At 36.5% G+C, this 25054-nt stretch overlaps 1 protein-coding gene across 2 annotated transcripts in view; it reads right to left on the bottom strand.

Moving 5' to 3' along the window:
* Positions 1–25054, bottom strand: part of Mtpalpha (monolysocardiolipin acyltransferase Mtpalpha) — a 370336-nt gene that overhangs the window by 108160 nt on the left and 237122 nt on the right. For both annotated transcript variants that reach the window (XM_090373365.1, XM_090373366.1), the window contains one exon: positions 11461–11631. In XM_090373365.1, coding sequence (XP_090229491.1) covers positions 11461–11631 — 171 coding nt within the window. The remainder of the gene's footprint in view (positions 1–11460; positions 11632–25054) is intronic.

Genomic DNA, 25054 nt, shown 5'->3' with positions numbered 1-25054 from the left:
TCTTTGATACGAACAGATTACACCACAATAAGTGACATGTCCTTCTCTTTTAAATTATATATAAGGAGCTCTGCAATGGATTTGGTTAGTCCCAGTCCCTCATTCATTTTTTTTATTTGCTTTTTGATATGCTGCCTTTAGATATATCCGCCATACAAAAAGTAGGAGTATTAGTATTAGTAACGGCCGTATGGTGCAAGAAAGCCTATGGCTTATGCTGCACCAGCCAAAAAAAAAAAAAAAAAAAAAAAAAATCCGAACAAAACAATGATAAAAACAAAAATTAAATAAATAAATAATAATAATTAATAAATAAATAAAAATAATAAAATGAAATTAAAAATTAAATAAAAAGGAAATTAATCCTATCATCCTATGCGCTTCCCTTACCCGAAAGTACTATCCAGATGACCTTTGAATTTCCCCAAACTGTCAGCCTCCACCACCCATGAAGGCAACTTATTCCAGTAATTTATAACTCGCTGGCTAAAATAAAACTTCCTGCAGTCCAATCTAAACATTTCCCCGCGTAACTTGAATTTATGTCCCCTAGTTCTAGCATCATTTATAATCTTGAAAATTTTGTCCTCATTCATTTTACTGATGCCTCTCAGAGCCTTAAACACCTCAATCAAATCTCCTCTAAGGTGTCTAGTTTCCAAACTCTGCAACCCACATATTCGAAGTCTTTCTTCATAAGGACGCCCTTTTGCCGATCTCACCAGGCGAGTTACCCTTCTTTGCACCCTTTCAAGAAGCTCGATGTCTTTCTTTAGGTGCGGTCTCCATACTTGAACACAGTATTCCAAGTGTGGTCTAACATAGGCCTTATATAATGGGATTATCACGTCCCTATCTCTACTTGCAAAAGTTCGATAGATCATCGATAGGACACCATGGGCCTTCCTTGCAACCTGTTTACAATGCTCAGAGAATTTCATGTCTGACCGTATCGTAACACCCAAGTCCCTTTCCTCCAGTACTGGGTTTAGTTGAACTCCACCAAGTGAATAAGTTATTTTGGGATTACTGTTTCCCAGGTGTAATACCTTACACTTTGTTGGATTAAAGCACAGCTGCCATTTTTCTGACCATTCTTGAAGTCTATCTAGGTCTCTCTAGGAGTCACGACAGTTGTGGCCATTCCCGAGATTCGAGGTAATAGCAAATGGCACGCACTTATGACCACCACAAATTGATCCCTCTAATGCTGACCTGTAATTGCCACAGCAAAAATGAGGTACTTACAACCAGACCTGATCACCCACAGGCATCCCAAAATAGGGATTATATGCAATGCCAAACTTCATTTCACCAATAACGTTATGCTTCATCTGCTTCGAATCTATATATATATCCACAAACACAGCAATATGAGTCTGGAGATAAGTTATACCTTTGGTAGTAATAACAAACTGAAGGGGTAGGTGACCTCCTTATACAAATAATACAAGCTTTGTACATCAGTGTTGGTTTACAATAAACTACCCATCAGCGGGTAGTTGATTGTTGGAGCAGGCTTCCATCTGTTTTGTGGAAGTGGATGGTTTTAATAAATTAAAGGAAGAATTAGAGCAATTCTTGGAGAGTATAGATGGGCGAAGTATGTAGTATGTTTTCTTTTTTTTTTTTTTTTGCTGATGCTATATAAGCTTGCTTTCTTGCATCATTTTCCACAACTACTACTACTTTACCATGTGAAGTATTTAATTTGTTTATTGGAACGAGAGGACAATTATTAAAATAGACCCAAAACAGTCCCAACAACCAAATAAATTGGCTATATTTTGGATTTCTGCATTGAAATCCATCTTTTGGCTTGGGTTTTTTTGAAACATGAATCTAATATGATTTGTTTGGTTGGACCAAGTTTTAAATCAAAATTAAATTTTATTCTAAATTAATTCTCAAAATAAAACATTTTTCTAAATGAATATACAGTGGGGCTTCGACTTACGATGACGTCGACATCCTATATTCTCAGGAATCGATATACTTTCCATAAGATCTCTCTCTCTTTTTTTCCTTTGGTAGTTATTGGCGCATCGGCTTCTGTGGCCATAATGCACCTCCCAAGGTTTTTGCAGTACTTTGATCCAAGCCCGAGGTGGGATTCGAACCCGCGACCTTTGGGTTGCCAGGCAGGTGCTTTACCCACCCGGCTACGATCTCTTATTTTAAGGACCGATGATATTTGCAGGTACCGATGGCGTTCTGATACAGCTGGAACAATACATGGGTGGAAATTTTCAGAGGCGTGGAACACAGAACATCACTCGTATGATTGTTCTCAATTAGCATCTTTGCATCTTTGTTATTGTTCAACGTGTGTCGCACGGAACATCATGTGTATGATTGTTTCAGATCCATGATGATCTGAAACTTAAGGCTCCATCAGCCAGTGGCAGTGGTGTGTGCTTTGAAGACTTTAAAGCCAGTAGAGGCTGGTTCGAGTGCTCCAATCAAAAATCAAATATTAAAATATCAAAAGTGTTGAAAGGCATGGGCAGACATCCACTGCTGATAAAAAAAAAAAGCAGCTGAGACCTTTAAAATTGAATTCCAAAAGTTTGTTGATTAGGAGGGTTTTCTTTCCCAGCAGGTTTTTAACATTGACGAAACTGGCCTCTTCCGGAAGTGAATGCCCAGAACGTACATCACTAAGGATGAGGCTAGTTTACCTGGGCATAAGCAAATGAAACATAGGCTCACTCTCCTGTTGGGTGCCAATGCCTCTTGAGATTTTAAGCTGAAGCCTTTGCTTGTGTGTCACTCTAATGTCCCTGAGTATTTAAACAACAAAAGGTTGAAAAAGACATGCTGGGAGTGTTTTAGCAAAGTAACAAGAAGGCCTGGGATACAGGATACTGTATGTCTTCAGTGAATGGGAGCTCAAGGTTTTCTGTCCTTCAGTGAATAGATTATCTTGAGAAAAACAAGTTTCCTATGTAGGCACTGCTCCTGCTGGATAACACGTCAGGCCATGATCCCAAACTTGTTCAGATCCATGCACAATTTGACTTTGTTCAAGTCAAATTTTTGTCACTCAACACCACTCTTCTTCTTCAACCAATGGACCAGCAAGTGATTGAAAAACTTCAAGAAAATCTACACCACGAAAATGTTCTCAAGTTGCTTTGCAGCAATATCTGGTGAAAATGCTGTCACCCTCAAAGATTTTTGGAGGTTGAAGTTCAACTTGCTGGACCGTGCGAGGCTGATTGTAAATTCTTGGAATGATGTTTACACCAGGTGCTTAAATTCAGCCTGGAAAAACATCTTGCCTTTAATTATCCATAATGTTAACAGATTTGAAGATGGTGCTTTGGCAAATGATATTGTCACTCTTGGTAAATCAATGGGTCTGGAGGTTGGTGAGGAGGATGTGGAGAACATTATTGAGGCTCATTGGCGTGAGCTAACAACAGAGGAGCTACAAGAGTTGGAGAAAATTATGGAGAATGACACTGGAGAGGAAGAAGAAGAAAAAGATAACCAAAAAGTGTCAGCTGAAGATCTATTTCTCATTGGGAGCATTTAAGAGAAGTGGTAAAAAACATCCTGACATTGAACACACTGAACTCGTGATATGTAAAATGGAAGAACTAAGTCATTTCTCACTTCAGGAAGCTACAAAAAAAGCTAAAAAAACAGTTCATCTTGGAAAATTTCTTTGCAACAAAAGACACCTGACGCTTGATATACTCCCACCACCCACTATGCCACCATTTCATCAGATCTGCACTTCAAGTCTAAGGTAAATGCTAATTTATTGTTTATTTTTTTATTTTAAGATGTTTTAACTATTTATTAAATAATCATTATAAAACACTCATTTTTAATGTAAAAATTAAGCATACCATGTAAGAAATATCTGTTTTGTGTGTTGTTGAGGTGAATTACAGGAAATCAATGTATTATTGGTTTCAACTTACAACATTTTCAACATACAATGGGTTTTGTGGAACGAATTACTATCGGAAATTGGGGTCCTACTGTATATATACTAAATAATGAAGATTTCTAGATAATTTGGGATACTAACAAATGCTGTTGAACTAAGCATAAATCAAGCAAAGGCATGTACTTGCTAGGAAAACTACAACTCTATCATGGAAGAGAAAACTGTGCTGCAGGAGATACAAAAAAAGTGCCACCAGACAGGCCCTTTAAATATGCCACTATATGGATCTAGTGTTTTAAGAAATGTTTGTCTATTCTAGGCTTTTTTCTTGGAACCAAAGGATCATGTATTATATTGTGTGCCAGGCTGCAACTCAATTCAGGCAGATTATTCTCTTCTGCTGTAGTACTGGTCTACTGCCTTACGGTCCCAGAGGCAGTGAAAGCAAGAGAAACCACCTTTCAAACTAAGAAAGAACCACAGCATTTTAAAGTGCTCCAGGGACATCCATTAAAATAAAGTCTGTAATCAATTTATTTGGGTGTGGGAGGGGTGGGGGTGCTTGCCAAGTCAAATTACAGTATGTAACAGAAAATGTTTATGAATATGTTTAACTGTTAAACCCATAAGAGTAATTTTGAATAATTTCAAGTTTTTGTTTAATTGAAAGCACAACTCTTGCATTTGTCCATCATTTTTGCGATTTTTAAACAAAAAAATAAAAATAATAATAATAAAAAAAAATAAAAATAAATAAAAAATAATAATAATTACTATTAAAAAAACAAACAAAATTCTGACATCCCTGATATAAATAACGAAACAAAATTTTCCCTTTTGTGATGTGAAGGAACACAACAATCAACATGATGCACTAAATCAAACTAAACATTTGGTCTTTTTTAAAATTTTATTTTGAGCGGTAGGTGTAAAGACAGTGGGGGTTTGCAAGATAATAGGTACACTAATCTCCCAATGATGACTTATAATGCCGGTTCTTGTAGCTTATTTCCGACTTACAAACTATCTGTTTATTCCTCTTGTAGTTATTACTTGAATTTTATGATTTTTTTTTTTTTTAAATTTAGAGTCTTGAAGTGTCCCGGTTAATCCAATCCTGCTAAATCGAGAGTCTGCTGTACTTTATTATTACCATATTTCATGTTGATAATGTCTTACTGTGTGTTTAATTTATCAATTAAACTTTATTATACGTATGTATGTATAACAAAATCACGTTATATATAGGGTCAGCAGGTGTTTGCTTATATCCGTGGTTTCAGCCATCCACGGTAGATCCTGGAACATATCCCCCGCAGATACTGGGGTCTTACTGTATTGTGAAAATATTGCAATGTGAACCCAGTAACACATTATTTATTTATTTTTTTGGTAATTCGTTCCAAGACCTTGGAAGTTGAAATTTGGCACAGCTGGCTGGAGAATGCACTACACTTTCATTGTTATCATATGTTCTATTATAGGAATCAATTTGAATGCCTCTGTGATATTTCTCTAAAACACATTTCTGAAGGTCACAACCATAAAACAATTTGCAGTTTTTAGTTTATCAAGCTTTTGTGTTAATGAAAAACGATTATAAATGGGTAGTAAACTCGATCTTATTGCATTTGTGATAATACCAATAACTGGAATTGTGTGGATTTTTACGTTATTATGGTGAAGGGGAAACACGTAATTAAATACATTTTCCCTTCACAAAAATCTTCACTCATATAAAAAATATAAATTAAATTTTCAGAATCTTCATTTCATTTCTATTTACTTATTAAGACAGTGTTCTCCCCAAGACCTATCAAATGGGTTCGCTGCCCAGTGACTTTAACTGATTGCCGAGCTAAAATTTAAGTGATTCTCGTGGTACCGTAAGGTACTGCTTACTGATCTCGATCAATATTAATTCAAACATACTATGTGATTAAGATCAATGCGACAGAGCACATAATGTCAAATTATGCAATTAATTTTTGCTCTAGATCGCTTAAGTTACATTTATAAATATCAGAAAAGTTTATAATATTGTGAAGGATTACACTCGCCCAACTGGTTACTTCATAATGCCACTCAGCTGGCAAAAATTTCTGGGGAGAACAGTGAATGATGAAGAGAAAGTGACCAACAGAAAGTGCAAGTAGTGGCAGTGCTAGGAAACAAAACAAAATTGGTTTAGAAATGAAGATAAAAATGAAGAAGTAACAAGCAGGACAAAGTTTGCCATCCATTGCATGGGAATTAGGTCTCGCTGCTTCGACAGTGAATACTATTTTAAAGAACAGTGTATGTGTATAAAAGAACATAAAAACAGCATTCAGGTGCTATATCAAAGATGGAAAAGGTAATAATATGGATGGAAAATCAGATTCAGAAGCAAGTGCCCCAGAGTCTAATGGCCATTCAAGCAAAAGCAAGAATTATTTATAAAGATATTAACAATAAGTACAGCAAACCCTAAGCTAAGTTCCTATGGTATGGTTGTTAATGACAGTAATGGCAGTGTGTTACTGCAACAGGATCTAGAATATTTGGGCAGATAGGCTGAGAAGTAGCAACCGAAGTTTAACATTGACAAATGCAAAGTACTGCATATTGGTAGAAGTAACCCCACAGAAACGTACCAACTGTGTGGTACTACACTTAGGGTGGCAGAAAATGAAAAATACCCGGGAGTAATTGTGCAATCAGATATGAAGTTTTCTGAGCAATGCAAACAGGCTTTCACAGCAGGTCATGGGGTATTGTCAATGATATACTTTTCCCTACTAGAAATTTTGCTAGTAGGGAAAAGGAGGTGATTATCCCTTTGTATAAGGCAATAGTCAGGCCACGACTTGAGTGCTGCATACAGGTCTGTAGGCCTCATTTTAGGAAGGATGTAGAGTTGCTTAAGAGAGTACAGAGAAGGACAACAAAGGAGTCCTCTTACCAAGGAAGGCTTAAGTTCTGCAAATTGCAGCAGCTAGAGACTAGGAACCTGCGAGGTGATCTGATTGAGGTGTATAAGGCCTTGAATTGGTTGACCACGCTAAATTCTGATGGGATTCTTCTGCTTGCTCAGATTACGAACCTGAGGGGGGCATAAATTCAAAAATGAGGAAAGACAGTTGTACAACAGACAGGCAGAAATTTTCCTTTGGCCAAGTAAAAGGAAATTTTTCAGATTTGTTCCCCCTCCAGCAATGCTCATTGCTAAAGGTTTGTGGGGAGAGGGTTAATTGCTGGAACAAACTTCCATCTGTCGTGGAAGTTGATAGCTTAAATAAATACAAGGAGGAACTGGACAAACCTTTAGAGGGAATGGATGTGTGAAATTATTTATTATTATTATTTTTTTTTTTTAGACTGATGCTACATAAGCTCATACACTTGGTTTCTTGCATCCTATGCCTTCATTACTATTACTACCAATACACATTCAGAAATGTTCTACTATTGTGAGAGTGACTATCACACAAGTTCTAGTCAATATCTGAAAAGATAAAGTCCCCATGAGAAGAGACAATCTGATTTACTGGCCTATTGTATAAGCTGATTTACTGGCCATCATATTCACAGTCTTTTGGCCTATTACATATCAGAAGAAAATGGTTCTTAAAGTCAACTGGTTTTGATTTTAAGTTTATTAAAAATACCATTATGCACACGTGCATCAATGTCACCGAGACCACACCTTCAGTACTGTATACAAGTCTGGAGGCCTCATTTTAAGAAAGATGTAGAGCTGCTGGAACGAGTACAGAGAAGGGCAACAAGATTAGCGAATGGAACAAAGGGTTGCTCTCTTATGAAAAAAGTCCCAAGTTTTGCAAATTTCAGTGGCTGGAGACTAGGCACCTGCGAGGTGAATGAGGCCTTGAATTGGTTGACCATGATGAATTCTGATGGGATTCTTCCACTTACTCAGATTATGAACTTGAGGGAGAGGGCATAAATTGAAATTGAGGAAAGACAGTTGTAGGATAGATGTGCAGAAGTTTGCCTTTAGCCAGCAGGTGGTTGATTGCAGGAACACTCTTCCATCTGTCGTAGAAGTTGACAGTTTAAATAGATTCAAGGCAGAACTAGACAAACATCTGGAGTGAACGGATGGGTGAAATGAGAAGGTTTTTGTTTTTTTTTTTTGGCTGATGCTGTATAAGCTTGCTTTCTTGCATCATATGCCTTTACTAATGCTAATCATGTGTTAAGTAAATCCTCAGAATTTCTATTCTTAATATGATTAGTGACAATTTACATAACATCACCTTTTGTCAATAATACAATTTCTTGACACAAACTGATTATACTTTATTAAAATAAAGTTTGATAAAATAAGTAGTAGTGGTAGTAATGGCAAATGATTCAAGATAGAAAGCCTATAAAAGCATTAGTTAAAAAAAAAAAAAAACAATTTATCCATCCATACCCTACAAGAATTTGTCTTGTTCTTCCTTGAATTTATTGAACCCATCCACTTTCACAACAAATGGATGGAAGCCTGTTCTTACAATCAACCACCCATTGGATGAAAGCAAACTTCCATACATCTATCCTGCAACCACCCTTCCTCGACTTGAATTTATTCAACCCTATAAAAATAAAGTGCTTTCTGCAGTTCAGACTGCCGCTATATTGTTTTATGCACAAGAATAGTCTCTAGTGTTAAGGTAGGCAACTGAAAACTTGATGGATCAAGAATCACAAACCTATCAAGAATGCCGGGTTTTTGCTTAATCTTCTCTCTCTCTCTGCACTGATCATACACACAGAGACATCTCCATTTGGATATATCATATCCTGTTCTAGATAGCTCCACAAACATTAAACAAGAGCACATTTTTTAAAGACAAGATTCTTAGAACTATCCTCCTCAGTTCCCCCTAAGCTACAGCACTCCTGCTATTTTGATCTTGTCTCTCTACCACTCTAAGTCTAAAGCACAATTTCTTTTAAATTTAATTTAATTTGAGAATACCACACTAAAACCACTGAAGTGTTATTACTGTGCTTAGGCATTTAAAAGATGCCTAAGCACAGTAATAACATTTCACTATTAATTATGCAACAACGTACATATTAATAACATATAATACAAAGTTGCATTATATGTTATGCTATCAAGTTATGTAATAAATTTAGTTTAGAGCCTTAGTAAAAACACTTCTAATATTAATTATACTCTTACAGAACTACAAAAAGGAATATGAAATAGTGATATGAAAAAAGAATTTAAAATACCGTTAGTTCCCGAGTTTATAACTTAATTCGTTCCTAGTATACACTCGTAAAGTGGGAATTTATTTCCCACAGATGTAATGTTCAAAACAGGGGGGTTACGTTCTCATCAATGAAATTTGACCATAGTATTGTTAAATACAGGTCACCAAAACAATAGTTTATACTTAAAAATGATTTATTTATCCAAAGAAATAAAACAGAGCCTTTAAAATCAAGCAAATTATAATAATAAAGAAATTATTTATGTCTCACAAATGTTAAAGAATGTTTATTCTTCATCATCATCAACTAAATGCACACTCATTGATGGTTTGGCAGTCGTTACTGGCTTGTTGGAAGCACAAGCAGGGCTGGATTTTGGTGTTCGTATGCCCTAGGCACTTTTATTCCAAAATGTGCTAAAAAATGGGGGAAATGTTTAGTTTCGAGAACAGTCACTAGATAACGTATGCGCACTGAACTGAAACTCCTAAAGTCAATTGAACATGTTTTCTCAGCTAATTTTTAGTTAGTCACAGTGAAAAGAGTGAACTGCTTATTTTACTTTTTTAAAAATTTTTCCCTTGCTTCATAAGCCCTAGGCACTGTGCCTAATGGGAAATCTTGCGCTGAGTACAAGAATCGTCTTCTTCTTCTTCAGAAATGGTTCAAGAGTTGTTTGTTTCCAAGAGCCTTCTCTTTTTTTTTTATAAATTTCATGATAGCATGCATATGCATTTTTTAATTCTGTAGCAACTTTTCTAGTGTGCTCAAAATTTGAATCTTGTGACTCGAAAATATCAGTTGCTTTTTCTCTGTGTTGAAAAGCTTCATCAAGACCCTTGAAATTGAAGGAATGAACAGGAGTTTCAGATGTTAAATCTTCTTCCACAGCTTCTTCACATTTTGCCATTTCAAGGAAGTCTTCATTTGTGAGCTCTCCATTGTGTGCTGAAACAGATCAGTGACATGAGTTGTACAAACCTCAAGCACAATTGGCTAGCAATATTAATGACCACTTCTGTTTCATTTTGTACAATATCTGCTGGTCCTTGAAATCCAAACACCCTTCAAATTTATTCCCCTTATTAAGGGGGATAAATTTAGATTAAGACAAGACAGCAAAAATGAAGAGCAACATAACCACTTTTTGTAACATCAGTGCAGTAATTGCTTTACATTATATGTCAGTGAGATGCTCTCATCTGATCGAACAAACAAACACACGCATAGTAGTACTGTATTGTATAAATATGCATATGGTTTGAAGTAAGAAACAATTAAACTACTTTATTGAATAAACACACATAAGAATAATAATAACTGTACTAATAATTTAACAAAAAAGCACAATAATTTTTAAATTATAAAATATCTACTTAGTGAAGTTCAAATAATGTCTTTAAGGGATATGATGCCTAGAAATTCAGCACTTTAAAGTAAAGTTCTTCAGTAATGAAACCAAACCTAAGAAACTCCGTGAAGATTTTGTGATTGTCAACCTATATATCAAGCAGCATTCTAATTTCAAGGTTTAAAATTTTGATCTAAAATTTTAATCATAAATGTTATTTGTCCTGGCAAGTTGTCAAATAGGCAGTATTATTTCACTAAGAAAACTAGACGTATAAAAATACACTTCACTATGTAGAGGCAAAATATTTATTGGCTTTCCAGTGCAATCTAACTGAAATATTTACAAGGCTATATAAGCTATGTACTCTGATATTGGGAACTTTTTCAGAACTACACAGAATTGCAATTACTATTACATCAAATTACATTAGTAATTTGATGTAATAGTAATATTAAATTGATAAAAATACACACACACATATATATATATATATATATATATATATATTTAAAAATATATATATTTACAGCACTCACTGAACTTTGTAGTTACACCAGCTGTTGTTAAGGTGTTACCAGCAAAATTCAGTGAATGCTGTAAATAATTTTATATATTTTTAAATATCAATTTTTTTTTATCACTCCAACTGTGTGGTCTTATTTTATTTATTTTTCTAAAAATGGACAAATGCCAGGGCATAAGGAGAGGTGGATATGTCTGGGCACAGCTATATGGAAGGTTTAAAATTATCTTTTGATGTTCCACTCCCCTTCCCACAGATATGTATCTGTGGGAAGGGGAGTGGAACTCAAACTAAAATGAAGAGTCACAATAAGGGTACTGTGAATCCTCTCTCTCTCTCTCTCTCTCTCTCTCTCTCTCTCTCTCTCTCTCTCTCTCTCTCTCTCCCCCTCCCTCCCTCCCTCCCTCCCCACACCACTATTATAGGTATATACATGTAATATGAACAGAAAAATTCAAATACCTTGAAATACGTTTCTTTTTTACTGATTCATTTAGACCTTTTTCAATTTGATTTCTTCCTCTTCCTAAACCTTCCTGACTCATATCTTTCAGTATAACTTCATAGCCTTTATCAAGACTTACTTGAGCAATTCCTGCACCCATTAATCCTGCACCTAATACTGCTAATGTCCTATATATAAAACAAATTTATTTTGGTACTTCATGCAACCAAAACAATTTTTAGATTACAGAAAAAAATGTTACAATACAAGAATATAAATCATTTTAGGCTAACATTAAAACATATCTACCAGCATAAAACAGGGTGCTCACAAAACAGTGGCACAGTCACATAAAAACTAGTTTTGCATGCATTATTCACATGCATGCTACATTTTCTTTTCTTAAAGCTAGGACACCTCCGTCTCATCACAAGAAGGATATTCTAGTTTTATGTGCTTTATGGAGTCACAAGCATGCAGTCAGTAATAAATTTCATCCATTATATCAGTTGTGCGATGCCTGAAATTACCAATGGAACCTTATTCCTTCACTGAAGAGTAAGATATCAAAGTGTGAGTCAACTCGGGGTGTGTTCCAGAAAAACACATCTTGGTCTGGGTGGGTCTGGATCAACTGCCAAGGCAGCTTAGTATCATGCCTACACACTGGAGTGGTGCTAAAGCATAAAATAGGGATACTCAGATGCTTTCATGTCCTGGATCACTACTACTAAGAAATTAGAGCATAAGTTTAATCTAGTTTGAAATAACTGCAAGACCTAAACACAGTATTATGAATAAAATCTCACAGCAGGCACAAGGTTATATACCTTGCCTTAAATATCTTTTGAAATTTAATCCTAGCTAAGATAAAATTCAAATTTAACAGGACTGCTGCATTGCTGTGTATAAGCATTAGGGCACAGCACCCAAAGTAAGAATGACCACCTATAATGCATATAGTGGTCATTCTTAGGCAGTCAGTGTATGAGTGGTGTAAAAGTAAAGGCACATGAAATGATCTGCTCAATTCTGTTAAACAAATGAGTAAACTCTGGGCTATTAACATCAATGATTTGTTTTTGGCTCATATTTGGGCCAGCTTATGCACACAAAATAAACTTTTGATAATTCATTTTTATTTATTTTTGATTTATAGTGCTAAGACGAAGTAAGCGTTCACTTTTAGCTGTGAGTTCTATACCTTTACTTTTCACCATTATTTACAAATATTCAGAAAGTTCAGGATTTTAGAATGTTATTTCTCAACATTTTGAAAATTACAGCATAATGATCTCACATATGGGTGATAGCAAATGTGATAAGAATGCTCACGATAAAATAGTAAAATAATAAATTATTTTCAGGCCATCCCACATATATACTTCCCTATATAAATATTAAGCAGAAATTAATAAACGTTAAATGGGCAAAAATAAGACAAAAAAATACATGCCTATTTTAGAAGACTAACGTGGCGTGCTGACTTAAGGTATAATTTTCCTAATTAAAAGACAAATTTAAATCAAACTGACCTGCTAAAACCATTTTCAACAAGAAAGGAACTTTTCCAAGTGAAGTTGAAATTGCATTCTGCAGGACGCACAATGTGGTTTTGTTAAGGGAAAATCATGTTTTCCCTTAACATAAGAAATCATGGGTAAGCTATTTTTACACAGTTATTTGCTAACTGATTAAGTCATCAAATACAGATACTGTGGGGATATCAGAGACATGATGTCACTGAGACATAAGGGATGCAGAATTTGAATATGGAGAGTACAATGTGTACAGAAATGACAGACTGGACAGGTGAGGTTCTTAGTTAAAAAGCACATTACAGGCATACCTTGAATAACGAATAGGATGCGTTCCACGAAATTACTTCGTTAAGCGAAACTTCGTTTTCAGAGGTAAAAATACTATGGCCAGAATAGGAATACGTTCCTACGTAAAGAACATGAAAAGCTTTTTTTTTCGAACATAGAAAAGTTTTATTAAATAAACAGTAAACTTACATACAAAGTGAAATCACATTTTAAAATACGAGTCTAAAGTTGATTGTCTATGCTCTTTTTCTCTTTCATTTAACAATTGCCTATACGGAGTTATTGCATTTAACACTGATCGCTTAACAATAACACTTCTTCCTAAATCAGAATCATTTTCACTAAAAAAAATTAAAACGTTTTTAATGTCATTTAAGCACCTTTTTAAATCTTTGGTTGTTAACACTTTTTCGGCAGGAACTTCTTTAACTTCGTCTTTCTTATCTTTGTCTTCGTTGCTAACAAGGTTTTCTAAATCTTCCACTGAAAAACCATCATCTTCTGCATTCAATAAATTTCTAACATCCTCTTCATCGACATTTTCGAAACCTATTGATTGAGCCATCTGGATAACTTCATTTCTAATTTCTTGGATGTTATTTTCTTCTTCTAGTACAACTTCTGGCCATATTTTGCGCCAAATTCCATCTAAGCATTTCTTAGTGACTTCTTTCCAAGAACTATCAATGTTTTCAATTGCGTTTTTAATGGTGTAGTTTTTCCAAAAAGTTTTAACTGTCATTTCCTCTTTATCCTCTACTTCAATTAAACTGCTTAATGTTCGACGCAGATCCAACTCTTTTCTTTTTTTTTTGTCCTCGCCTTTTCCAATTTTTATATATGAGGTCAGCGTTTGTAGTGTTTTGGCATGAATTTTTTTCCGGCCAGATGCCCTTCCTTACGCCAACCCTAACCCTTTTACTTGGGCTGGGAAAACTGTTTTCTTTTCTATTTAAGTATTCTTAAATAGAAAAGCTTTAAATGATGCTATTACTCCCTGATCCAATGGTTGAATCAGGGAAGTTGCGTTTGCTGGAAGAAACACAACTTTGGCAGGAATGCATGTGTCCAACGTGTTAAGATCAGTAGGATGTCCCGGAGCATTGTCTAACAACAAAAGAGCTTTTTCTTCAAAGTTATTTTTTTTTTTTTTTTTGACAATACCGTTTTACTTCAGGACAAAAGTGGTTAACAAACCAATCAGTAAATAACTCCTTGGTAACCCACGCTTTTCTATTTGCTTTCCATATTACAGGTAAATTCATTTTTATGTTACCTTTTAACGCCCTCGGATTTTCTGAATGGTAAACTAATAACAGTTTTAATTTATAATCGCCAGAGGCATTTGATCCAAAGAGTAACGTTAAACGGTCTTTGGCTGCTTTGAACCCAGCAGCTGATTTTTCTTCAATAGAAATGAAGCTTTTTGTTGGTAGCCGTTTCCAGAACAAACCGCTTTCGTCAACATTTGAACACCAATGGAAAATTTTCACGTTCAATTATTTCCTTTAGTTTTTCTGGAAACTTTGCAGCTTCTCCTGTTAATTTTACACTATGAATCCTGGCCCGTTTTTTAAATTTCTCGAACCAACCACGACAAGCCCCAAAGGTTTCCGTAATTTCTTCAGTTTGTTTAGATTTCAGGTGATTAAACTGGAATATATTTTTTTTAATGTTAAATGGGGCTTGAAATTGCCGACTTCGTTATCAGAGGTAACGTTAACCGAGGTATGCCTGTATATCTAAGGCAGTGCATCCAATCGATATGGACAGCCAGTGCAACCGAGCCAGTTTTGTGTGACATAAACGTTGGGAAAGCAAAAATGAGAGTAGGAATGACTTTGATGAGAATAACAACTGAGTAATAGAGTAGGCCAGTAAATCAGAATGTCTTATAATGGGGTTTTCAGCTTGCCAGATATGGGTTGGAACTTCTAGTAAGACTTTTGCATATTTCTTGGATGACTGTTTTCTATGGCAGTATGTTAGATAGACAACAAGATAAAGAAACACTCTTGATCTCATTATTAGCTGCAATTCTTCATACATTAAGAATCTGCAGATAAATGGCCCTCAGGGTGGCAGTGAATACAGTGTGCTAACATGGGATTTACTTAAAAAAACAAAAGACAGCTGTCACAGGTAGAGGGAAGGGCTTTTGCTTTGGTAAGGGTGACTATAATGGCTTTTAAATTCAGTGGGGCCATCTGATATCAACAATGGCAAATTCTAAATGGGAAGCATTCGGGGAGGTAATCTAGAAGCTACTAGGCTTTTCATACCATTTAAGAAACACTGTTCAAGGTTTAGGTCTAAATGGGTGCCAGATAAACTTATGATAGAGAAGTGTATGGTAGATATAAACTAGGGTTGAAGGATAGGGTTGAATTGCATTGGTCAACTCGATGTTGATGGTTTAACTGTTGATGATAGTGTTGAGGTTGCTGACAAACTGAATAGGTATTTTGCATCTACATTCATGAGTGAGGAGTTCTTTAAGGAGGGGAATGTCAAAAATTCATCAAAATGTAGCAGAGAGCTAAATGACTTTGTGACAAGAGGAAATTAGAAGAGAAAGAGTTGAAACTTAACATAAAAAAAGGTGCCTGGGATCTATCTAATTATATTAAGGGAAGCAGCAAAGGAGGTAAGCAAACTTCAGCCATAATTATGACAGCATCTTTGGATTCAGGGAAGGTACCTATGGACTGGAGATGTGTTAATGTTTGATCCTCCATTTTGCAAAGGAGAATCAAAAGGTGACATGAGTAATTCCAGACTGGTCAACATGACTTCTGTTCCAGGGAAAATAATGGAGTCTCCGGTTAAAGAAGTAATTCAGGACCATCCAGATGGCAATGCAATTATACTGTAGTCACAGCGTTTTTTAAGGTAGCACAGCACAGCATTAAAGACAACTTATTGTGCTGTGTAAATGGACGATTGACTGGGAGAAGACAGAAAGTGGTTATTAATGGACACTGCTGTTCATGGACTAATGTTATTTGTGGAGTCCCCCAGGATTCAGTGCTGGGCCCACTATTGTTTTTTATATTTATTAATGATACCGAGGAAGGTATATAAGGCCTAATGTCTAAGTTTGTAGATGATACAAAGGTTGGCAAGGTGTTTAATGTCTTTAAAAGTGTTTAGTAAACTAAATGCTGACAGCATCATTACTCGTTCTCAGATGACACACACACACACACACACACACACACACACACACACACACACACACACACACACACACACACACACACACACACACACACACACACACACACACACACGGCAACAAACATAAATTTAATCCGAGAAAAGGATGACTGCAGAATTCACATTCAGTGAATCCTGCAGTCATCCTTAGGCCTGCAGCCATCCAGCAATGCAAGTGCATGCATTCACATTCAGCCAGAGTAACTAACTAACTGGTGGAATAAAGTTCTACTTAGTGTTGTGGAAGAGGATGAAGGTGAGAATGAAGAGGAAGGACAATTTGGCACAAGCACACACACATATAGGTAATATGTTATCATGGATATATATAAAGAAAAATACAATCCTTATTTGCACAAAGATAAGGATGTGTTTATCATGCAGCGGCTGCTGTTCCTGATAGGTTACAAAAGCAGGTGCTGATAGACAGCACAGCACAAAATACAATATGAGGCAAAGAATTATTTATTCAATGCATTTATACAAAATCAAACTTAAAATAAACAAACACTATGCAGAGTAGTCAAAATAATGCTGCAGAGAGAGAGAGAGACTGTATATTATCATCTACAACAGTGGATTTACATGGGATGGGGGTGAGGTGAAGCAAACAAGGAGGAACTGGAGACGATATATTTTACCTTCCATCACAATTGAAGGTCTAAACTGTGGCTGATGGTGGCTTTGTGGACAAGTTAGTTGTGAGCTGTGATTGACAACAGGACATCACTGGGAGCTATCTGGTTCCACTTTTCATTGGATCAGGATGGCTTACTCTTCATCCATCTCAGTTGTGTGTGTGTGTATGTGAGAGAGAGAACGAGAGAGAGAGAGCACGCGTGCGTGCCGGAGTCTCTTCTGATTGAGCGTGGCTGGCTTGTGCTTGTCAAGCAAGTGTATTGGATGTATTGCAATTGGATCCCTCTGCTATTGAAGGCTATAACAGTTTGAATTATTGCCTTCTATGGGGAAAATTAATGTTTGATATGTTACAGACATATTTTCATTATATAACACTATTTCAACTACTCTTCATAGTGTCTGTGTGTTAATTTATTTTAAGCTGATCTTTTCTGTATAAATACATTGAAGAAATGATTATTTATCAATTACTGTACTATCTATTAGCACCTACATTTTAACTCACCAGGCAACAACTGCATGATAAACACATCTTCATGAAGATTTCTGTTGTAGTTAAATATTCCAAACTTAAAGATTTGAGCAAATTAAGGTACAAATATTAGTTGATACCTGCATATATGAAAACAAATAAGCTGTAGTGTAATTTTATCCATTTAATAATTGGCCTAATTTAGGGTCTAAATTCAGATCTAACTTCTAAAGTATTGAATTAGGGAAAACACAGCAGTTATTATTATTATTCAGGAATGTCTACATGTGATTTTCAAAATTACTATTTCTAAGAAACTTCCAAAGAAAGGTAAGTATAATAATCCCATTTTTAAGTTTTGAGGAATAATCAAGGAGTGTAAAAGTTAAGCATTCATATGAGATCAAAAAAATGGCATGATGAAGAAATCAGATAGCTAGTAGCTGATACCCATGTCATCTACATTTCAAGAACATATAACAGAAATGAAAAGGAAATGCCTGACTTCTTCATATTTAAAAACTACCAGTAGAGGTGACTGCATCCCCACTAATAGTTTTAAATATGAAAGGATACCACATGACATGGACAATAATGTTCAAGAACACATAGGCAATTGTAAGGCTGAAATTAGGTGCATCAGGGATGTGCTGTTTTTTGAATTCCTTAGTGTGTTGCATCCATGGCTAATGCAAGAAACAATACTTTTATTGTCATTCTAGTTATTTAAATTTACATGCTAGCAAGCTAATAGCATAACTGTTGCAATGCTTTTCTCAAATGCTATACAATTGATGAGGGATAGCTAGAAAGCAAATAAACATCAATGGTACATTAATAAAAAGAGATTTTTAAAATAAATTTTGGAAGAAAGAATTACACCAACCATACTTCAAAATGGCTTTCACAAATGTGGATTTGTAGATCAACAGAAAATGACAGATTTTAAAGAATGCAATGAAGCTGGAGTAACTGCCTTAAACTACTTATAATAATAATAATAATAATAATAATAATAATAATAATAATAATAATAAGGGGCACAATGGACTACCAGCCTGATGGACCTGAGCCCGAGCCCCACCTTCAAGGAAGCAAACGTAGCTCCATCACGCTGGGAGACCGGTATAATAATAATAAATAAACATAGTATTAGTTGCCTCAGTGGATCTACCTTCCCCAAGGTCGGAGTGACAACTAAGGCAGATTGTAGTGGTATCTGGTGTAACTCCCAAGAACTAGCACTACCACTGGACGTAAGCTGAAGCTCAACAGGTCCACCTACCATTGATGAATCATGCTGCACTGAGTGTGGTGCAATATAAAGTTACTCGTGTTCAGGCCTTAGACAGAGGAGATGGCTTGAAAAGTTCGAGATAGTCTCCTGAGGAAGACAGTGGAGCAAGTAGCGCTGTCCCCCGATGGCTACCACAAAAGAAGGGTGTAAGACCACCCAGCCCCACCAAATGGAAGCGTTTCCTGCACAAATGCGCTAGTGACTGGAAGGAAGACAATGCCAACACATCAAGCGGAGCATTGAAACGAATATGTACATGCGAGTATACTATGAAATAATCAAGCTAGACTAATATGGTAATGTACAGGTTGAGACTACATACCAGGCGGTTGGAATGATTCCCGGATATTCAGGTCACCAAACTGCAAATAGCCGACCAGAGAAGGGCCATCGTCACAAAGAACCTGATAGCTCCTGCAATCTTAGAAAAAACCACGCAGGACGTGAGTGATCAACTACAAAGAACAACGGACATTAACAACACAAAATCAGAGGAGGAAGAGCAAGAAGAAATACAACCCAGAGTAGCTACAGTAGAAAGAGATGCGGTCATGACATCCAGAATAGAAGACGAGTGGAAAAAGGTTCTAACACAATTTGAAGGAATGGACTCCACAAAGACCCATGTGATACTGAAGCAGAAGCCCAATAAAATTGTGTGGAGAGTCAAAGACCACCTCAATCGGTAAATGATACCACGTCACCTCGACAACAATGATGCAACACTGGAGGCTATCCACACAGCCATATACTGTGCTTCCGAAGCAGCAGTTAGGATTAACGGAAGAGAAATGAGACACCACCAGCAGAAGAACAGAAAAAAAAAAAGGAAGGAACAGCCAGCATGGGAAAGAAGACTTCAACAAAAGACAGGTTAGTTTTTTTTTTTTTTTTTTTTTTTAAAGAGCATTAGCAACTAAGGCTATATTGCTCCGAGAATACGTGGTGGTCATTCCCTGACCTTTCCGCATCCTCCGTATTTGGTGGTCACGGGCTCGAACCCTGGTCTAATCAAGAAGCGTGTGCTACGCACTGCTGCTCCTTCCCACCTGGCTACGGAAGTGCCACAAAAGATAGAAGAATTAAGAGTCAACAGAGGCCAATTAGCCCAGTACCACAGGGTAATAGGAGTAAGAAATTGATTGGAAAAGTGAAGTTTATCCTCAAGAGAGACAGCATCCACAGCAAACAATGAGACAAAAAAATCAGAGAATAGGTGAACATTTGGACACACCAAAGCAGAACTTCCTTTCATTCAGCAAGAGACTACGGCAATATAAAGAGAGCTCCCAGAAGAAAATGAACAACCAAATCTATGATGAGGACCAAAGAACCTTCTACAGGAGTCTCAGAGAAGATGGGAAAGATGGAAATGGACCAAATGAGCAGAAGACAGTCGAGTTCTGGGGCAACATATGGAGCAGTGAAGTAAGACATAACAGCTGTGCCCCCTGGATAGAACCAGAACGGAAGAAAGCCAAGGACGTACAAGAGATGAGAGAGTAGGAGATTCAGAGGAAGAAGAAAAACAGTCTATCAGGAACTACCACGACTGGCTAACCCCAGGAATAGATAACGTCCACGTTATTTATTCCTGGGGTTCGTACAAGATAACTTGTACAAAAGCTAACTTGAACACACAAGCACCTAGCAGAGCAGTTCACCCAAATTATAAAGCACCCAGAGACAATCCTAAAGTTTCTCACTGAAGGAGTCACATATCTGAAGCCTAAAGACCAAGATACAAGAAACCCAGTGAAATCCAAGCTAATCACTTGTCTCCCAACAATGCACAAGATCCTGACCAGCTGCATAACCGAGAAGATATCAGACCACTTGGAGAACCAGAAAACTGGAACCAGAAAACCACTTGGAGAAGCAGAAAGGATGCAAGGAGCGATTAACCATGCTACAATTATAGAGCAAGCATAAAAGAAGTGGCACAACCTGTACATGGCCTACATCGATTAATGCAAGGCCTTCGGCTCTGTGCCTAATAGCTGGCTAATAGAGGTGCTGAAGATCTACAAAGTCAATCCAACAGTAACAAACTTTCTAGAAGCAATGATGGCTAAGTGGAGTACCACCATTAAGGTCAAGAACATCACAACTAGACCAAACTCCATCAGGAGAGGAATCTTTCAGGGAGATGCTGTGAGCCCACTGTGGTTCTCTCTAGCATTCAACCCACTATCCATCATGCTCAACAGCAGCAAGTATGGATATAACCTCAAAGAAGGAGGGCAAAACCTGTACATCCTCACCCACCTGATGACATCAAGCTCTGTGCAGCAACTGAGGATTAACTCCAGATCACCAAAGAATTCAGCAATGATATCAGGCTGGAATTTGGTCTAGACAAATGCAAGATCCAGGGATTGCATCAGGGGAAATTAGTCGGCCAAAACTACGAACTGCAGACTGGTAAAGAGATTGAAGCCATGACAGAGGGAGAGACTTACAAATACCTGGGAATGACATAAGGTCAGCAGTTACAGCAGAAGGAAATCAAGGCCTGCCTGACTGAAAAATACACTACTCAAGACTCAGAAGCAAAGACGAATGGAGGGAACACAGTTAAAGTCATAAACACCCATGCAAACTCAGTGCTACCATACTCCTACAGGATCATAGATTGGACTAACACCAAAACTGGAGGATATCATGAGAAAGACAAGGACAATGATGACCAAGGGCTGCCAACACCACCTGAAGTCAGCCATGGAGAGACAGATAATATCTCGGAAAGAGGGAGGAAGGGGGCCTGATACACCACATCGAGCAGCAGAAAACAGAAACAGCTAACCTGAAAGATTGCTTCCAAAAAAAAAAAAAAAAAACACAGCTGCACTCTACCAGGCCACAAGGAAGATAGACAATAGACAAGTGGCATATCCCATTCAACCTAAGTGAGGAGTCCCGTCCAGCCCAGATGACACAAACAAAGCTAGAAAGATGGACAAAGAAGACACTCCATGGCACAATGACCTCCATCAAGACCAAATAGATAAAACTGCTTCCAATGCGAGTGCAATGCTCTTAACAACTACATAACAAAGACCCTGTGTACTTGATAACAATACCAGTCACAGAGTAGAAACCCTCAATGCTCAAGGTTGTTGTTATTTTGGTTTTTAGGAGCATTAGCAACTAAGGCCATACTGCTCCGGGATATGCGGTGGTCATTCCCTGCCCTTTCCGCATCCTCTGTATTTGGTGGTGATGGGCTCGAACCTCGGTCTAATCAAGAAGCGTGTGCTACGCACAGCTGCTCCTTCCCACCTGGCTACGGAGGTGCCTAATGCTCAAGGAGAAATATCATAAGAGCACCAATAATAATAATAATAACTTCAATTCCTAGTTATAACTAGTCCAGAAAACAATTTGAATTATGGATTGAAAAATTCAACTGATGTATATGTAACTAAATATACATAAAAACAGGTACAAAAACAGTGTTGGGTCTATTACTAGCAAAGTGCATCAGCTACTAACACTTACAATATTCACCATGCCAATGCATACTGTGATGTCATATCTGGTACTTTTTTTTTTTTTTTTTTTTTCAAATTGATGATTTTCTGGTTTTAAGAATATTTAACAGCATTATACATTTTGAAGAACTATTAAACATATAAATACAGTTGGACTGCCATATAACAAAGTCGATTGTTCGTTTGAAAAAATTCGTTATAAAGAAATATGACGTTTTCAACAATGAAAATAACTGTAATTCAACTCAGAAATACAGCAAAATATGGGAAATAAATCAGAAATAAGTGGGAATGAAAAATTTTTCTAACATTTTAAAACAATTAATTTATTAATACACACATATGAAGAAATGACAACTTCCATGATGCGCACAATATATCAGTACACTAAGAATTATGTCGTAAAATGTTTGGTTATTTTTTGTTGTACACTGGATTTTACGCTTACTGTACATCATTTATAAAAATGTTTGCATTTGTTTAAGCACTCAAATACATTTTCTGGCACATTTTCTTCACACTGAAGGCCTCAAAGCAAAGTTTCAAATGCCTCCAACGTTTCATGTTTGGAAGGTTTAGTATTGCCCTCATTGCCTTAATTTCCTTCAACTTCACACAACTCATCGTCGATATTCTCACTAGTTCTTTGAATACTCTCCAAAATGTTGGAATAACTCGGATATTCAGCTACTATGACATCATTATTAGCTTCTAAAAATTATTCAAGAATAATTTATCCACTGATCAAACCTCTTGTAGCAGTTCATCGCTGTTAATTGGAGTTTTAGCAAAACTTGCTTTTGCGAAACAATTCTTACTTGTTGTTTCCGTCACACCTTGACTCCAAACTTTTGCCAACTCTTATATGCACATCTGCAAATCTATAGGTTGGTTGGTTTCTATTCTCAGTATGCGCCTTCGGTAATGCATTTTCAAATTCCTGATAATGCCCTGGTTCATTGGCTGCAGTTTAGACGAGGTATTCGGAGGGAAGAAAACAAGCTTCACACTTGTAAGTTTCGAAATTATCGAGTGAAGGTGGGCAGGGCAGTTGTTGACAATCAAAGTGATTTTTCTGTTTTCTTTCATCATCTTCCTATCGAATTTTAAAATCCACTATTCAAAAATTTCATTTGTCATCCAAGCTTTTTTGCTATAGTTGTAGTCCAACTCAAATGACTTTACTCCTTTGAAACATTGAGTTTGTTTACTTTTGCCTATTACCAAAAGCTTCAGTGTTTCATTACCAGTGATATTTGCACCAACCAAGGCTGTATCCTTACTATTTTCACCACCACACATTTATCGCTTTTAAACGTCAGTGTCTCGTTTGGCAAACATTTAAAAAATAGACCTGTTTCATCAATGTTGAATATGTCTTTGGGCTCATAGCCCTCCATAATTTTTTTCAAAACTGTTTCTTTCCAATAGGTAGTCTTCTTCAATTACAATCCCACTTTCACCAGAAATAACTTTTTTGAGTAAGCCACGGTCCTTTTTAAATTTATCCAGCCAACCAGAACTGGCTTGGAAAGTTTTATGCCCGAGAAAAGATGCACACTCCACAGCCTTTTCTTTTATTAATGGCCCTGATATCGGCATGTTTTGGTCTCAAATCAACTTCACCCACTTAAAAACAGCTTCATCTACATCTTCATACGGGCATAATTTTGCATGCTTCCTACTGAGTCCTGTTTCCTCAAACAGTTTTTCAGAATGGCTGACACACTTTTGACAGGGACACCAAATTTTAAAGATTTTTTTATAACACCGCAATCTACACTATTAAGTACTTCTATTTTTTTCCACTACACTCGGCACCTCTGTAGCCAGGTGGTAAGGAACAGCAGTGCATAGCACACGCTTCTTGATTAGACTGGGGTTTGAGTCTGTGACCACCAAATACGGAGGATGCGGAAAGGTCAGGGAATGACCACCACATATCCCCGGAGCAATATGACCTTAGTTGCTAATGCTCCTAAAAACCAAAATAACAACAATAACAATCCACTACACTCAAGGATTTTCTCTTAGTCATTGTAAGGTTATTTGCTAAAACAAAACTGATTTAGGGACAACTTGTACCTACCATACAGAGAGAGGTGAAACTATTTTCAATGTAAAGACCAAGGGGAAATCAAAAAAGTTCGCTAGACAGAAAAATTCGCTATATGGAATTTCATTAAAGAGAGGTCCGACTGTACATTTTTGAATTAATAAATACAAAATTAAAGACAGACTAATTTTTCTTTTAAAATTATTTTTGCAAAGTGTCAATTACTGGTACCTTTATCTTATTCAGGGAATGAGCAAGCGAATAGTTTTTTCATTTTATTTTATTTATTTTTTGGTGATGCTGTATAAGTTTTGCCTCCTAGGTGAGAATTAATATTCTCACCTTGAGAATATTAATACTAACTTAATGGAAAGCTTTATATTATGGAGGGATTGGGTGGCTGCCTATATGAAACCAAATAATCTTTATTATTTTATTTTATTATTTTTTGTCAAGCATGAAAATTTGAATTAAAGTAGAGATCTTGTGCATTTTCTGCACTGATTTTTATTATGTGTGTTAACCAACCACCCAAGAAAGTCCTGGATAATTGAGGATGAGCTGTATAACTACTATCCCCATCCCCCTTTTTTGCCTGATGG

The sequence above is a fragment of the Mastigoproctus giganteus genome, chromosome 5, assembly GCF_048544385.1.
Source record: "Mastigoproctus giganteus isolate SK-2022 chromosome 5, ASM4854438v1, whole genome shotgun sequence".
NCBI lineage: Eukaryota > Metazoa > Arthropoda > Arachnida > Uropygi > Thelyphonidae > Mastigoproctus > Mastigoproctus giganteus.
Note: the sequence above shows the minus strand (reverse complement) of the source record. Positions and strands in the feature narration are given on the sequence as shown.